Source organism: Panthera leo, chromosome B2, assembly GCF_018350215.1.
Source record: "Panthera leo isolate Ple1 chromosome B2, P.leo_Ple1_pat1.1, whole genome shotgun sequence".
Classification (NCBI taxonomy): domain Eukaryota; kingdom Metazoa; phylum Chordata; class Mammalia; order Carnivora; family Felidae; genus Panthera; species Panthera leo.
Genome location: NC_056683.1, coordinates 4,710,119 through 4,724,433, shown reverse-complemented (window position 1 = coordinate 4,724,433; position 14,315 = coordinate 4,710,119). Strand labels below are relative to the sequence as shown.

The following is a 14,315-nucleotide window of genomic DNA, read 5'->3' as shown; positions in this document are numbered from 1 at the left end:
CTTTAAAAAAAAAAACCTATTTCCTATGATGTGATGAATATGAATGTTCCAACGTGGCTTTGGAAACACTGTGGACTTTGGGGAGCAATCATTCTCCTCACTGAGTCCCTCTAGTGAGTTACTGTTCAGGGAGAGTCGGAAGCTGACTGTTCCTAGAGGGGAAGACTCTGGAAACTAATATAATACGAGGGCTTGAGTGGAAGAAAGGAATGTGTCGTAAGCTTCTTTATGACCCTGAGGGATGTTTTGTTTATGCTTTATTTAACCCTTGGTACCTCAAAGCAAATTGTAAGTACATTCGTGAACAGAAGAAAACTGAAAAAAAAAAATTGCGTGAGATTAAAAGCTCCAGAGATTGTTGGATTTTGAATCACAGACGAGTCATTTTTGAAAGCATGGTGTTCAGAAAGACAGTTTTATACATGAATGCTATTTACAGGTAAAACGAAAGGCGAAAAGCCTCTAGATGCTACCCAGGAGGGTGCGGGATTAATCAGGGCTTTCGTGTGCAGAAGAGGGAAATTGCCTCCATTTGTTGTGTTTGGCTGATAGCGTGGGTTTTATTAGGTGTTTATATTAGTGTGCATTTTGCCACACGCATAAAGGAGAGCCGAGTTTTATTACGTGAGGCCTCGCGAATTCAGATTTATGCTCAACATTACGTAGGCTGAAGAGCATCTTTGTCTAACAGAGGAAACATGAGAGACCGAAGGGCGGAAGGAACAGATCAGTCTTCTAAAAACACTTTGGGAGGTCAGCTCGTGAACAGTGGGGACACGAACCGTCATTAAGTCCTTGTTCTTCCTCAAAAGTAAAGAGCCTGAGAATTTCTACAAGTCAGTCCTCGTTAGCCTGTTTTGAGTTACCGTCTATTTTCTTTCTGTTTTCTGTACATTTTTAAAAGTGAACAAAAAACGGGGCGCCTGGGTGGCTCCGTCGGTGGAGGGTCCGGCTTCGGCTCAGGTCATGATCTCTCGGTTGGTGAGTTCGAGCCCCACGTCGGGCTCTGTGCTGACACCTCGGAGCCCGGAGCCTGTTTCAGATTCTGTGTCTCCCTCTCTCTCTCTCTGCCCCTCCCCCACTCACTATCAAAAAAATGTGTCTATCAAAAAAAGGAATAAACGTGAAAAAAATTTTTTAAAAAGGGGACAAAAGGAATGTATACTGGCAAAAGAAACCGGTGGTATGACTTTAGAACATGAATTCCCCTGCGATGTCTTTGAACCGGTGACCTTCGCGGTATAGCGGAGGTCACAGTGGTCTTCAATGCAAGACTATGACAATTTTAAAGACAGCAAATGGGGGGACGTCGGGAGGTATATTAAACAAGAGGAAGCTCTTTAAGAGCTTTTTGATAAGTTATATGTATTTTTATAATACACTGTGTTTACCATAAAGAATAAAACTGTAAAGGTACGCCCTAATGCGCGTTGTATCGTTGTGCAAGCTGACGAAACATTTTCACACGCACCGTCGTCCCGAGCGCTCAGGACCCCAGCGAGGGGGGGATGCCGCCCGCCCGCTTGGCAGGTGAGCCCGCAGAGGCTAAAGCACACAGTGTCACCGGGGGAGCGGCCGGCTGCCGCCGGGGGAAGGGTTGGAGCTCCTCGGGGAAGCCCGAAGCCTCCCCAAGGTCAGAAGGGAAAGTGTGGGGGGCGACCTTGATGGGAGGGGTGGCTTACCGGGTGCTGGCGCTGCACGAGCCCTGCGGGGCACAGAACCGGAGGTGTGCGCAGCCCAGGGAGGGGGTCACCGGTTTGGGGACGGCCTCTTACACACGGTGACCCAGGAGCGGCTGGAGTTGGGAGGCCCCGGTGGGTCTGGAGGGAGGCATCCTCTGGCGAGCCCCAGGGGAGTCTGCGACTCTGTGCTGGGGAGGAAAGGGGCCCCCGGGGTGGGCCACCGCATCCTGGGGCCATGGGAGTTGCCCTCACCCGCCCTATTCCTCCCTTCAGCTCAACCTCTGCACAGATGTGGGGAAACACAGTGTCAGAAGCCACCAGCAGGATGGGAACCGACTGAACAAGTAGGGAGAGGCGACTTTCAGGGGTCAACAGATAGCCAAGCAGGACTGGCACCCTGGAGGAGGCAGCCCTGGTCGCGGAGGGTGAACGGAGCCGGCCTGACTTCTCCCAGTTCTGGAGGGGGCGCAGGGGTCCCGGGTGGTCTGGTTGCGGTCTCAGTGGTCCCGACCACCCTTGTCTGGCATAGAAAAGAAACGGGGACTCAGGGTAGACGTTCCATCACGATTTGAACATTCTGTTAGTGTTTTCCTTGCATCTCTCAGATTCCCGAGCCTCTGGCACAGCTCTGGAGACGCGGTTCGCAGGGGATACCGCACGTCCCTTCCTCTGCGGTCAGACAGTGGGGTTCCGGAGTCGGCCTCTGGGGGACACCCGCAGCTGCGTGCATTTCATCTGGGCCCAGACCTTGAGACGTGGGGAGACACGGTAAGGTGAATTTCCGGAACAGGCAGAAACGGGGCCGGACTGAGCGTCAGTGAAAGTGACTCACGCAGCAGCTGGCTTGATGCCCGGCACGGGTCCCTTCCGGAGGAGGGAGCGGTGTCCCCTCGTGTTCCCTTCTCTCTGAGCCTTCGTCCCCACGCGAGCGAAAGGGCGTAATACAGATCTTTCTAGCTGACAGGGTAGCCGGGAGTCGGCAGCGGGAGGATGCAGGGGGAAACACCTGGACCCACAGAAGTGTGAGATTTGAGTCATTGCTATGAGGTTGACACACTGGGACCCGTCCCCTGGGCCACGCCAGCGTCAGGAGGCTGCGGAGAGCAGTGGGTTTGGTCTGGTGTGGGAGGAGGCGAGGCGAGGCGCTGAGAGCTGGGCTGTGTCCCAGGCCGAGGGGGCAAATGCCGGAGGCACTGGGGTGACCCGAGGTACAGAGCACTGGAAGGGAGCACTGAGAAAAGCCGGTGCCCAAGAGCCCCAGGACGGGAAAGGATGGCTGGACACCGACAGGCTACGTGCTCTGAGCGGCTTCTCGCAGATGACCCGAGGGGAGACCTGGAAACGAGTCCCGCGGCCGTGGTGGGGACGTCGTGGGCCCCCACATCACAGATGACACAGAAATGCTGCTGAAGGCGAAGAGAATCTGTAGTCTCACCTGAGGACTGGGTTTCTCATCTTACAAAACCAAGCAGCTTTGTTTTAACTGTGAGGTTAAATTCAACTTTGATCCAATGTGATTTAACTTCTATTTAGAAGGAAATCGAGTTGTTGTCCTTTGGGGGAATTATAACTATGTCTGGGCTAGTCTTTTAAAAGCTGAATTAGGGGCGCCTGGGTGGCTCAGTCTGTTAACTGTCCAACTACAGCTCAGGTCATGATCTTACGGTTCGTGGGTTCGAGCCCCGCATCGGGCTCTGTGCTGACAGCTCGGAGCCTAGAGCCTGCTTCCGATTCTGTGTCTCCCTCTCTCTCTGTCCCTCCCGTGCTCATGCTTGTGCTCATGCTCCATCTCTCTCTTTCAAAAATAAACAAACATTAAAAAAAAAAATAAAAGCTGGATGAAAAGCTGAAAGCTAACCTACATGATTTCCTTGAGAACTCAAGACATTCCTTCACTCTTTTCCTTCTGGGCACAGGATTTATTTGCTCTTGATGCAAAACACAACATTGTAACTCAAATTAGGGAGAAAAAATGGAGAGGGTAACAGGGCAGCCAGAAAGCTCCTGGACCCCAGTAGGACTCCTGGGGTCCCTGTAACTGTCTCTTACTCTCCGGGGCCAGGACAGCCATGCCCCGGCCTCTGCTCTCCAATGTCGGTCTGATTCTGGGTCTCACCCTGGGCAAAGCGATATACAGCTTCTACAGCCACATACAGTGTCATAGAAAAAAGAATGTAGCGTTGACAACTTGTGTGACACATTCCGAACTGTAATCATTTCCTACTGATTGAATATAGTACCCGAGAAGGTCCCACTGATGTTCCCAGAGTGTAGATGAGGCGTCGTGGGACTCCAGAGGGGTTCATTGTCCCTGATTTGCTTAGAGCTTCCCCTGAGAGGGGAACAGGTATATGAAGACCATTGAGATCTTGGGCGTTGTCCACACTGATGTCTACCCATGTAGACCATGTAGCCCTTGGGGACTGTCTACCTATGTGTTTTAAAGTTTATTTATTCATTCTTAGAGAGAGAGTGTATGTGTGTGCAGGGAGGGGCAGAGAGAGAGGAGAGAGAGAATCCCAAGAAAGCTCCATGCTGTGCTGTTAGCACAAAGCCGGATGCCGGGCTCACACCCGTGAACCACGAGATCATGACCTGAGCTGAAATCAAGAGTCAGACACTTAACCGACGGAGCCACCCAGGCACCCGTGCCCATGCTTTTTGCCTAGAGACCTTGTCACCTGCAAATGATCCTACCCTATACAAATACGCCCAATAATGGGATACTACTCTGTAACGAAGGACAAACATTCAGGCGACAACATGGGGGAACCTCAAACCTGTTAAGCTAAGTGAAAGAAGCCAGACTCAAACGACTACAGACTGGAGGTGTCCATTTATAAACTGTTCTGGAAAAGGCAAAACCATAAGGCAGGAAGCAGATCGCCGGCTGACAAGGTCTAGGGAGGGGCTCGACAACAAAGGAGCAGGAGGGAAGGTTGGGGGGTGGAACGTCTAGATCTTGCTTGTTGAGGTGGCTGTACAGCCCCAGATGTTGTCAACACTGATGGGACTATATACCAAGAAGTAAAAGCACGCTCTATAAAAAGACACTCTGCAAATTATGCCTCAATGGATTTGACCAAAAGGAAATGTTTTTAAAGAACCATTGACCAAGAATGGGTGACACAGATGTTGAAGTGAAGAGTCAGTCATGAAAAAAGTAAGATGTATTGATGGATTTATAGGGGAATGGATGGACGGCTCGATAGGAGATAAAGCGAGTCCAGCGAAACTCAGTGGCAGAATCCAGGGGCTAGTTGTATAGATGCTCCCACTACAATTCTTTCAACTTTTCTGTATGTGAAAATTGTTGCCAATGAAATCTTGGAACACATTTAAAAAACACATCTAACACATATCCTTCACGATTGGTACCATTTAGAGGAGGCTTGCAAGCCCACAAAATCCCTTCCATGCCATGGCCTCTGATGGGCTCAAAAGAGCATATTTTCTGATCCTTTGAAGCCATGCTGATAGAAGTAAAGCTTCCCCTTGTCCAGAGGGGGAGTCTCTCGAGGTTCTTTGCAGGCTCCTTTACATGTGTTTACTTGTTTTCCTTTCACACAACGTTAGCAAGTGAATCCTCTAGGCTTTGTGTCACTTGCTCGGAAATTGAAGGATTGGATTAATTTGACTCTATGGATAACAAGTCCTCGGGGAAAGAAACTTTGGGTGGCAGAAATTCAGAGTCAGCAAATATCCCAGACCCTGTTTTTTCTGGATCTTGCCCGGCTATGCAGTGCACGGGCTCCAGCCCTAGATGCCTCTCTCCATTTTGTGACGGGGACAAGTGTCAAATCACCCACTCACAAGCACGAGAACACCTCTGGTGCCTTGGAAACCGGGCGTCATGGGACCAGCCCGCAAGGGGACAGGGAATGGTCTTGTTTCCCAGTCGGCATTCATTTTGGCGGGGGGGGTGCAAAGATTCACTCTTCCGGGAGCATGTGGGGACTAGTTCCACCCTACATTACCATGTGGGGACAGTGGGGGCAGTGTGGCAAAGCTACAGAGTCCCAGACTCCAGGCGAGGTGAATAGTTAAGTGCACGCTCCAGTCCACATCCAATACAATCCCTTTTTACAATTATGGTCTTTGTGTGTGTGCGTGTGTGTGTATTTGAGTGAATCAGATTAGATATACTCAAACTGCCCGAACCCTGCAAACCTTCGTGTGCATTTATTTGGCCGTATGAACCCCGTCTAAAGAAATTCAAGGCTGCTGATGGACACAGAAATGTATGCAAGTTAGGTGGCTACATGAGACGAGCAAGTTGCAGAACAGATCCGAGAAAACAATATGTTTAGTATGTTTTAGTCCAAGAAATGAGAACACTATGCTGTATGGTCGTGGGCGGGGGGGGGGGGGGGCGGGTTCTAGATGACTTCCTCCCCTCTCCCTTATGTGTTTGTATATTGCTTGATTCTTGCACCACAGAGACGTGATGGTTTTGTATCAGCTCAAAACGGAATGAAGATGTTTGTTTTCTAGCGTTACTGCCCAAGCTCGTGGTCTTCACAGCCTTGACAACTGGTGTGTGTGTACATGCACACACACACACACGCACACACCTTCATATGGACTTAAACAATTTCCGATCTTGCTGTTTCTGAGGAAAACCTGGCACGCACAAAGTGGGTGATGTTTGGCTCACATATTTCAAGATGGTTTTCATCTCCTGGAACCCTCCTCCCCCTGCCCCCACCCCCAACTTAATACACTAGCTTCACGTTACCCAGAAAATGTGCTCTTTTGCTAATTTTCTGCTTTTAAGCAGAGACCAAGTTGTTATTCTAGTGAGTAACTTTTGGGCTCTTTTTATCTGTCTACAAACAACCAATCTGGGAATAAAAGGCTTTGGGATCTGTCACCAAGCCCTGAGTTCTCTAATCCCTCTGCAGTTTTCTGCCTTTCTTTCTTTCTTTTCTTTCTTTCAAATTTGTGTTCATTGTAGTAGTGTTTCTTCTTCTTCTCCTTCCCTTTTCCCTCCACACCCTCTCTTTTGTCCGCCCTTGGCTGAACACAGCTAAAATATCTGTCCAGATCAATGTACATACAAAGAGAGCACTTTTTCAACCAACAGAACCCCCTTGAATTATTCAAAGTATCTCCCTTTCTCGGGTTTCCCGTCCTTCTTTTCCTTGACGGTAGGAGCTGGAATGGGGCATTTGGCAATGGCACTCCCAGACTCAGTCATTAAGGCAGAAGAAGGGTGAGCCTTCTAGAGAAGCAATTACTCTTCTGGACCATGAGAAAATAGGTAACGCCACGTTTGAAGGTATATAAAGGACTCTTACATCAGTGGGAATGCGAGGGTCCCTAAACAAGATACAGCTGAATCCTCTGGAACTGGCAGGACTGTGGGGTAAACAAGATGTGGGACTGGGGGGAGACTCGGACCTGGGGGGGGGGCAGTGGGGGGCGGCCTGCCTATTGTCTGAGCTGAGGCTGTTAATGGACAATTTTAGCAGGTGGATAAAATGGAGCCTAGAAGAATGTGTAACTTAGGGATTGCGGGGAATGTTCTAAAAGGCATCTTTCTTTGGTTTTTATACTTGGGGCGCCCCCGCTTTTACCGGCTCCCAAATCTTTAAGCTTACGGCTTTACAGCAAACAGACACCACCACAGGGATTCTCGGGTGGGGAGATGGACCAGAGAGGCCCGGCCCGCAGCGGTAGCACTGCCGGAAGGAACAGACACTCAGGGCGATTCCGATGGCATCAGGGCAACAGCCTGGCGGGTACGAGGCAGCAACGTGGCTTCTGCTCCTCTGGGATGTTCGAGTGTCTGTGCGCTGAGAAGCCAGCTCGGGGCTTCCCCAGGCCAGACTCCCAGGGGAGGGGGCGCAGGGAAACGTGAGAGTGTCCAGGCCCAGCCCGGCCAGCAAGCAGGGAGCCAGTGCCGAAAGCCGATAGTAAGCGGGCCTGCTCTGTAAGCTGACGCTGGCTCTCGGGCAGGCAGGGGCCATCTGCGCAGTGGTGGCCCCGCGGGGACAGAGGCCGCCGGGAAAGGCGCCCCGCGCACCTTCCGTAGGCCTCTCTGGCTCCCCGGGACCTGCCCGGGGCCTCGGCCCTCGGCCCGAGCTCCATTGGAGCCACCTGTTATTTAGAAGAGACTCCGAGAGCTTTCTAGGGACCAGAGCGCTCCCCAAAGCCACGCGGGGTGAGGAGGAGCCACAAGGTGTTCTTACCTCCTTGTGCGGAACTGCACGTCCAGGACAGCCACGGACGGGAGAGCCCTCCTTCGAAATCTCGCCCGCGCTCCCAGACACGGTCCAGAAGTCTCCCCGCTGCCCGCAGGCCCCCAGCCGCCCCGTCACAAAGAAGAACGCCACCCACTGAGCCAGGAGAACGGGCAGAGGAGCAGACCTGACAGCCGAGTCACGTTACCCCTGGGAAGGAAGTCGCCAGTGGTATCTCTGAGCAGCATCCCTAATCTCAACCGTGTATCAGCTTTGTCACTGCTGTCTTCCCAGGGACCCAGGGAGCTGTCACTGGGGTCCGCGAGGGTGCCATTCTGCGGCCTTGTCCATCAAAGTTCCACCAGACGGGGAGGCAAAACCTCTGGAGGACACGAACAAGACGTCCTCGGGCTGTGTCATCCGGATGTTTTTACTGGTACGGAGAACGGCCTGGGGATCCACCGTTGGGGAAAACGCCGGGTTTTCCAGAAGAAAGGAGTTGTCGCACCCCCAGAGGCCAGAGTGGTTTTCCTGGGCGCGGCTGGACCCTCCCGCCTGCGGTGGTGCCCAGGGCTGGACGTGCGGGCGGGTGACGCCAAGGCTCAGGAAGAAGGGCCACCTTCCCCAATGCGACATTTACCCCCCCAACCGCCCAAAAGCACTGGTGGCCCCGCTGCACTGTCCCCCACGTCACTGTCACCACTTGTGTCCTCTCAGATGCCAGCAGCCACCACGGCCATGTATCAGGCACGGTGCAAGGAGGGGACACAAGTCATGTCTTTTAACCTCCCCAATAGCACCGTGAGGCTGGTGTCATCGTAACAGCCATGTTACGGTCAAGGAGGTGGGCACCAGGGAGGTACAGGGACCCCCCACAGGCCAGTAGCTAAGAAGTCTCCCTGCTGTCAGAGCGTTACCCTTGCCAGGGGTCCCGTCCCTCAGTGTCCCCTAACTGTGGCAGAGTAAAGGAAAGGCAGGCTCATGGCCAGCCCAGATGCTGCTGTCCTCGTTCAGAAAGTCCAGGTGTCCATTGAGCTATTGGTCACACCCCCCTTTACCTGGGGGTCTCAGGTAGGCAGCCTGGTAGGGTTTCTGGGGTGTCAGAAGAGCCCCTCTTCAGCCTGCCCACCATCGTGGATTTGGGCCTTTCTCTGGTGGCCCCTCGTAAAATGCAAATATCCCAGGGGCACCTGGGCGGCTCAGTCGGGTGGGTTTCTCACTTTGGCTCAGGTCACGATCCCGCGGTTCGTGGGTTCGAGCCCGGAGTCAGGCTCTGTGCTGACAGCTCAGAGCCGGGAGCCTGCTTCGGATTCTGTGTCTCCCTCTCTCTGCCCCTCCCCAGCTCGTGCTCTGTCTCAAAAATGAATAAACATTAAAAAAAAATTTTTTTAGGGGCATCTGGGTGGCTCAGTCGGTTGAGCGTCCGACTTCGGATCAGGTCACTATCTCACGGTTTGTGGGTTCGAGCCCCACATCGGGCTCTGTGCTGACAGCTCGGAGCCCGGAGTCTGCTTCGGGTTCTGTGTCTCCCTCTCTCTCTCTCTCTCTCTCTGCTCCTCCCCTGCTCACACTCGGTCTCTCTCTCAAAAATAAAATAAAGATTAAAAAAAAAAAAATCTAAAAAAATTTTTAATCCAAACATCTCTACGAAGGGTAACATGTTGTAACTCTCATACCTTGGTACCATTACGTGGCACGCCACCCTACTACAGACCGTAAACATCTCATTACAGACACCGGAAGTGAAAAGCAGCAGCCAGGGGTAGTAAGGGAAGGTGGCCTTCGGGAGTCATTGCTTTAATAAGAATACAATTTTGCTTGAACTCAAGCCTTTACTGAGTATTCTAGGTGCCGGGCATTTTGCGGAGTTATAGGCCTGTCGTAATGTCTGCAATTTACTTTAAAATACTTTGGCAGGAAGTAGATAAAGCGAATATGGCAACATGGTAACGATTGTTAAGTTTAGGTGATGGGTGTACGGGATTCGTGATATTATTTTCTCTACTTCTCTGTATCGTTGAAAATTTTCATAAGAAGAAGAAAAACAAAGCTTTCCAGTAGCTCAGAATCCATCTTCTACCGCAAGGATGACAGGTTCTGTGGTAAGCATAATTCTAAGATGGCCCCTGACTCCTGACCCTGGCACACATGCTCTGTGTGATTCCCTGATCTCCAGTGTGGGAAAGACCTGGAATATGATGAGATTTTACTTCCATGACTAGGTTATATGGGCAAAGAAGGATTTTACAGATGTAATTAAGATCCCTGATCCCTGATTTTGAACTAATCAAAAGGAGATTGTCCTGGGTGGGCCTGGCCTAATCGGGAGAACTCTTTGCAGGAGAGATTACACGCAGTACCAGATACTCTCTAGTTGACCTTAAGAAAACAGAACTGCCATGGTGGAGAGAGGGCCCTGTGGGTAGCCTTTTCTTGCTGAGGGCCTCAGTCCTACCACAAGGAACTAAATTCTGCCAACAACCGTTGAGTTTGGAAGGAGACTCTGAGCCTCAGAGGGTTCAGCAGTTATGGCTGACACACCGACCACAGCATTGGCTGACCCTGAGTAGACCCAGCTGATTCATGCCTAGTCTCCTGACCGATGGAAACCGTGAGGTAATAAATGGGTATTGTTTGAAGACAATAAGCTTGTGGTAACTAGCTACAAAGCAACAGAATACAAATACAGGTTTTTGCTGTTGAGGCAGGTCTAATTGATGCGAAATAGTACTGGGTTGGAAAGGATTCCAAGACTGGGCCTGGCTTCCCTGGGTGAGGAGGATGGTGGTTGATTAGCAATGCCTGCATGGGCACGGGGGTGCAGAGTTGATTAGCAATGCCTGCATGGGCACGGTGGGGGGGGTGGTTACCAATGCCTGCATGGGCACAGGGGGTGCAGAGTTGATTAGCAACGCCTGCATGGGCACGGGGGTGCAGAGTTGATTAGCAATGCCTGCATGGGCACGGAAGTGCACAGTGGTGGCATGTGTATCTCCTATTGCCATTCAAGGTCCCTTTGTGAATTTGGGGGAAAAGGTTGTTAACTTATTTTTTTCTCAGTAACAGAATCACCCCGAGGGTTACTCTTGGGTGTCTGAGTCAGAGGGGATGCTGACCTGTAAGAAAAGCCTCAGAGAAAGGGGACAGAAAAAGTTATCAAAGACCGAATTTAGCAACTGCAAAACAATGTCTAGGGCCAGGCTTGTAGGCTGGTGTTTGCAGTGAGAAACTTCTCCATTGTTCTCGCTTCAGCGTCCTCACTCTTTTCCCCTTTCCATGGCCTCTACTCCTCGGCCTTCAGACATGCACAGGTGTTCCATGAGTTGGCAAAGTCCACCCCAGGCAAAGTCACTTGATCCGCTGCTGATTCTGAGTCACACTGACTCTCTAACACGGCGGGCCTCTTGACCACTCTGCAGGAATGTCAGAAACCCACCCCCACCTTCCTCAGACGCTTATGCCAAAGAGGTCGGGACCAGCCTGCTTAATGTCAAACCTGGATTAAGCATTTGTTAACACCTCATTGTTTCGTATCAAAACCACGCAGAAACCTTCTCCCAAAGTCCAGGCGTTAGTCCCATAATTTAAGTACGATCGCTGTCATGAAACCGGTCCTCCTCCCAAGTTCTTACCGGTGGAGGGCAGGCTGCCCCACCCCCACCCCATCGCTATGCAACAGCACAGATCATACTCGACCCTTTCTCAGCGACACGCCCCACACCGGAGGTCTTGTCCGAAATCGGCGGGACCACAGCTCTTTCCCCCACGGACACAGAATGAAGGCTCGCCAAAGCCAGAGTCCGAACTTTAGAGGTTCAGGTGAAAGACGCAGAGAAGTAAGAAAGTTGCTAACGGCTGTCCCTTTATATTCAAGATTCTGCTGCGTGCAATTCCTTGCACGTGGGGTGCTATTTGAAACCCAAGCAGCCCAGCTGGGCCCTCCACGCTAACACATCGTCACCGTTTGCTATTTATCCTCCCAAACCCCTCATTCCTCTTAATTCAACCGTCCTCACCGGGGGCTCCTAACACACGTGAGAAACACGTGAGAAAGTCTCGCCAACATCTAATGAGGCTGAAACAGCACCGTGTGATGGGCCTTTAGCGAGAGTAACACCCAGCCCTTAAACCAGGGCCCGGGGGTCCACAGTGGTCACACTCTGTGTCACGGCCTACTGTCCACTGGTGAGTATTTAAAGAGTTCACGGCTCGTGTTTAGACTTGAGGGCTTGGACTGAGAAAGTAGTGTGTTTTTGTTTTCTGGAAAAGTCAGGAAACCTGGCCACGTGGGCCTCCGTTCGTTCCTCATGAAAACAACGTGACGACAATATGGTGCCCTCTTATGGGGGGCACACGTGTTCCCCATTTACCACAGTCTCTACCGTTCCCTGTTGCCTCTTCAGGCCGAGGCCGGAAGTCACTGAAGCTCGTCATCATGGCTTTACTGTTGTTTTTCTCATGACAAACACGAGCGCTGTGAAAACGGCCCTTGACCCACTCACGTACCTCAGCAGCCTAGCCCCTCGATTTGAACTTGCTGACACGTGGGGTTAAATGACCCTCCCCGGCAACAGACACACACCAGTATGGTACTTATTGGGGGGTGATGGTCCCGGCATATATTAGGAACGCTCTTTCTTTCTCAGATTACTTCAACACTGAACTCTCCCTTTTGGTTAGCGTTTCTGTCAACTCAAGGGGAACCTCAGTGAGAGTCTGAAAATTTAGGAAACACACGACTGGTCCCTTTAACGGAAATGTGACTCACCCGAGTCTCACCCGCCCTAGCTACCTGCCCGTTTGAGCGGACATCTGGCGCCTGGCCCCCCCTGTAGAAAACGAAAGTTCCGATTCACACAACCCCTCGACCGGTGTCAATACTCATTTGTAGTTTCCATCTAGATGCAGAAATAAAGAGAGAGGCCCTCTCTCACCTGCTACTTGAAACAAGGCATATTTTGTTACCTCTAATTAGGAGGCAGCTACAGGAAGGAAGGGGGAAGGAGGGGAGGGGGACGACTAAGGTCTCGGCGAGAGGGTGCCCTGGACGAGGAGGGGGCAGGGAGGGGTGCGGAGGGGAGGCCAGCACAGAGGAGGGGCGCAGGCCACACCCTTGGGACACTCACGGTTGAGCTGCCTTCTCCGGATCCTGTCCCTCCATGGCCTGCTTCTGACCCAGTGTAATCGTGAAGGTAGCACCATGGTCCCGGCCTGAGCCTTCTACAACCTTCTCATGGCAGGGAGCAAAAGGGCGCCGGGGGATACGGGAGCCAAGTCCACTTGTATCAAAGAAAAAAAAAAAAGCACCCCAAACACAAACCGTCTTCTCTTTTTTGTATCTGAGGCTTCCGTTGACTTCTTTATCTTCTAACTTGCTTTTTCCTTTCCTTCCCTTCGCTCCCCGCTGGCCCGAAGGCGGCTGCCGGGCCGCGGGGCCGAGCCTCTCCCGGCCTCCTGTGCCATGTTTTATGCATGAAGATGATGGGGCGGTAATTTATTCTAGAGGAGCTCCTGTGTCCGCCCTTCGTCACAGCAGCCGGGCGCTGGCTGGGGGAGGGCAGGTGGCGGGTCCGCGGGAAGGACGGGCTCCCGCTCTGCAGGCAGGACTGCGGAGCTGGGGGGCGCCGGGGCCCTCACACCCTGGGGCACCGATTTATTTACTGTTGGGTCTCTGGCACCAGGCACAGGGCGGATGAACAGCACATAGTTGGTGAATGGATGCACGGTCCCGTGATAACCGACGTGAGGACTTCTTTGTGCCCCCGGGAGCCCTTTGCTCCAGTTAAGCTGCTGGCTCCCTGCCTACTCGAACCTGCCCGCCCGTGTCTCTCCCTGTACTCCCCCCCCCCCCCCCCCCCGCTCCCCACTGGAAATCTTGTTTTCCTGTGAAGCATTCCTGAACCCACATTGACGGGGCCGGCCCCCGTGCACCTGTGCCCCTCACGGTCCTCTGGCCCGTGGCCAGACGGCCCTCATCCGTTAGAGCTCTTCTCCGTTCGCTGGTTTGTTTTAACGCGCGTGTCCGAAAGGGAGGCAGCTTCTTGGTGGCAGGAAGTATAGTCCTTTCCCCGAGCTGCCGCGTACCGCGGTGCGCATGGGAAACTGGTGGCATGAAGGAGTGGCTGGGACAGTCGGCCTCCCCGATCTCCGTAGCCCCTCCTCAGACCACGCTGAATGAAGACACAGTGTAAGGAAATACACTGTGTGGGTGATAAAAACGCAGCCTCACGCGGGGCCCGCAGGTGCGGACCCTCCAAACAGATGGCTTTCTGGAACAGCCCTCACGCAGACGTGGCAGAGCCTCGCCCGGGAGGGAAGCTCTCCCTGATTGCCCTTCCGGACGCCCTGTCACGTTGCCGCACACAGCCTACCGTCAGTGGTCAAGGCCTTAGGAACAGCCTTGCCGTGAGGCCGGGATCGGGAAAAGTGACACTCAGGTGCCCGGACT

General features: G+C 52.5%; 1 protein-coding gene and 1 long non-coding RNA gene across 3 annotated transcripts in view; one reads left to right on the top strand and one right to left on the bottom strand.

Moving 5' to 3' along the window:
* The window catches only part of RIPOR2 (RHO family interacting cell polarization regulator 2), a 228,928-nt gene extending 215,607 nt beyond the window's left edge, over positions 1 to 13,321 (bottom strand). Inside the window, exon 1 of one of the 2 annotated variants that reach the window (XM_042937755.1) lies at positions 12,994 to 13,321. In XM_042937755.1, the coding sequence (XP_042793689.1) occupies positions 12,994 to 13,069 (76 nt within the window). In that variant the 5' untranslated portion in view covers positions 13,070 to 13,321. The remainder of the gene's footprint in view (positions 1 to 12,993) is intronic. The other variant, XM_042937747.1, reaches the window with a different exon arrangement.
* Positions 1,105 to 2,756, top strand: LOC122219500. The gene is made up of 2 exons (XR_006202406.1): positions 1,105 to 2,026; positions 2,288 to 2,756. It is a non-coding gene; the product is annotated as an uncharacterized LOC122219500 (long non-coding RNA).
* Positions 13,322 to 14,315: the final 994 nt, after the last annotated feature.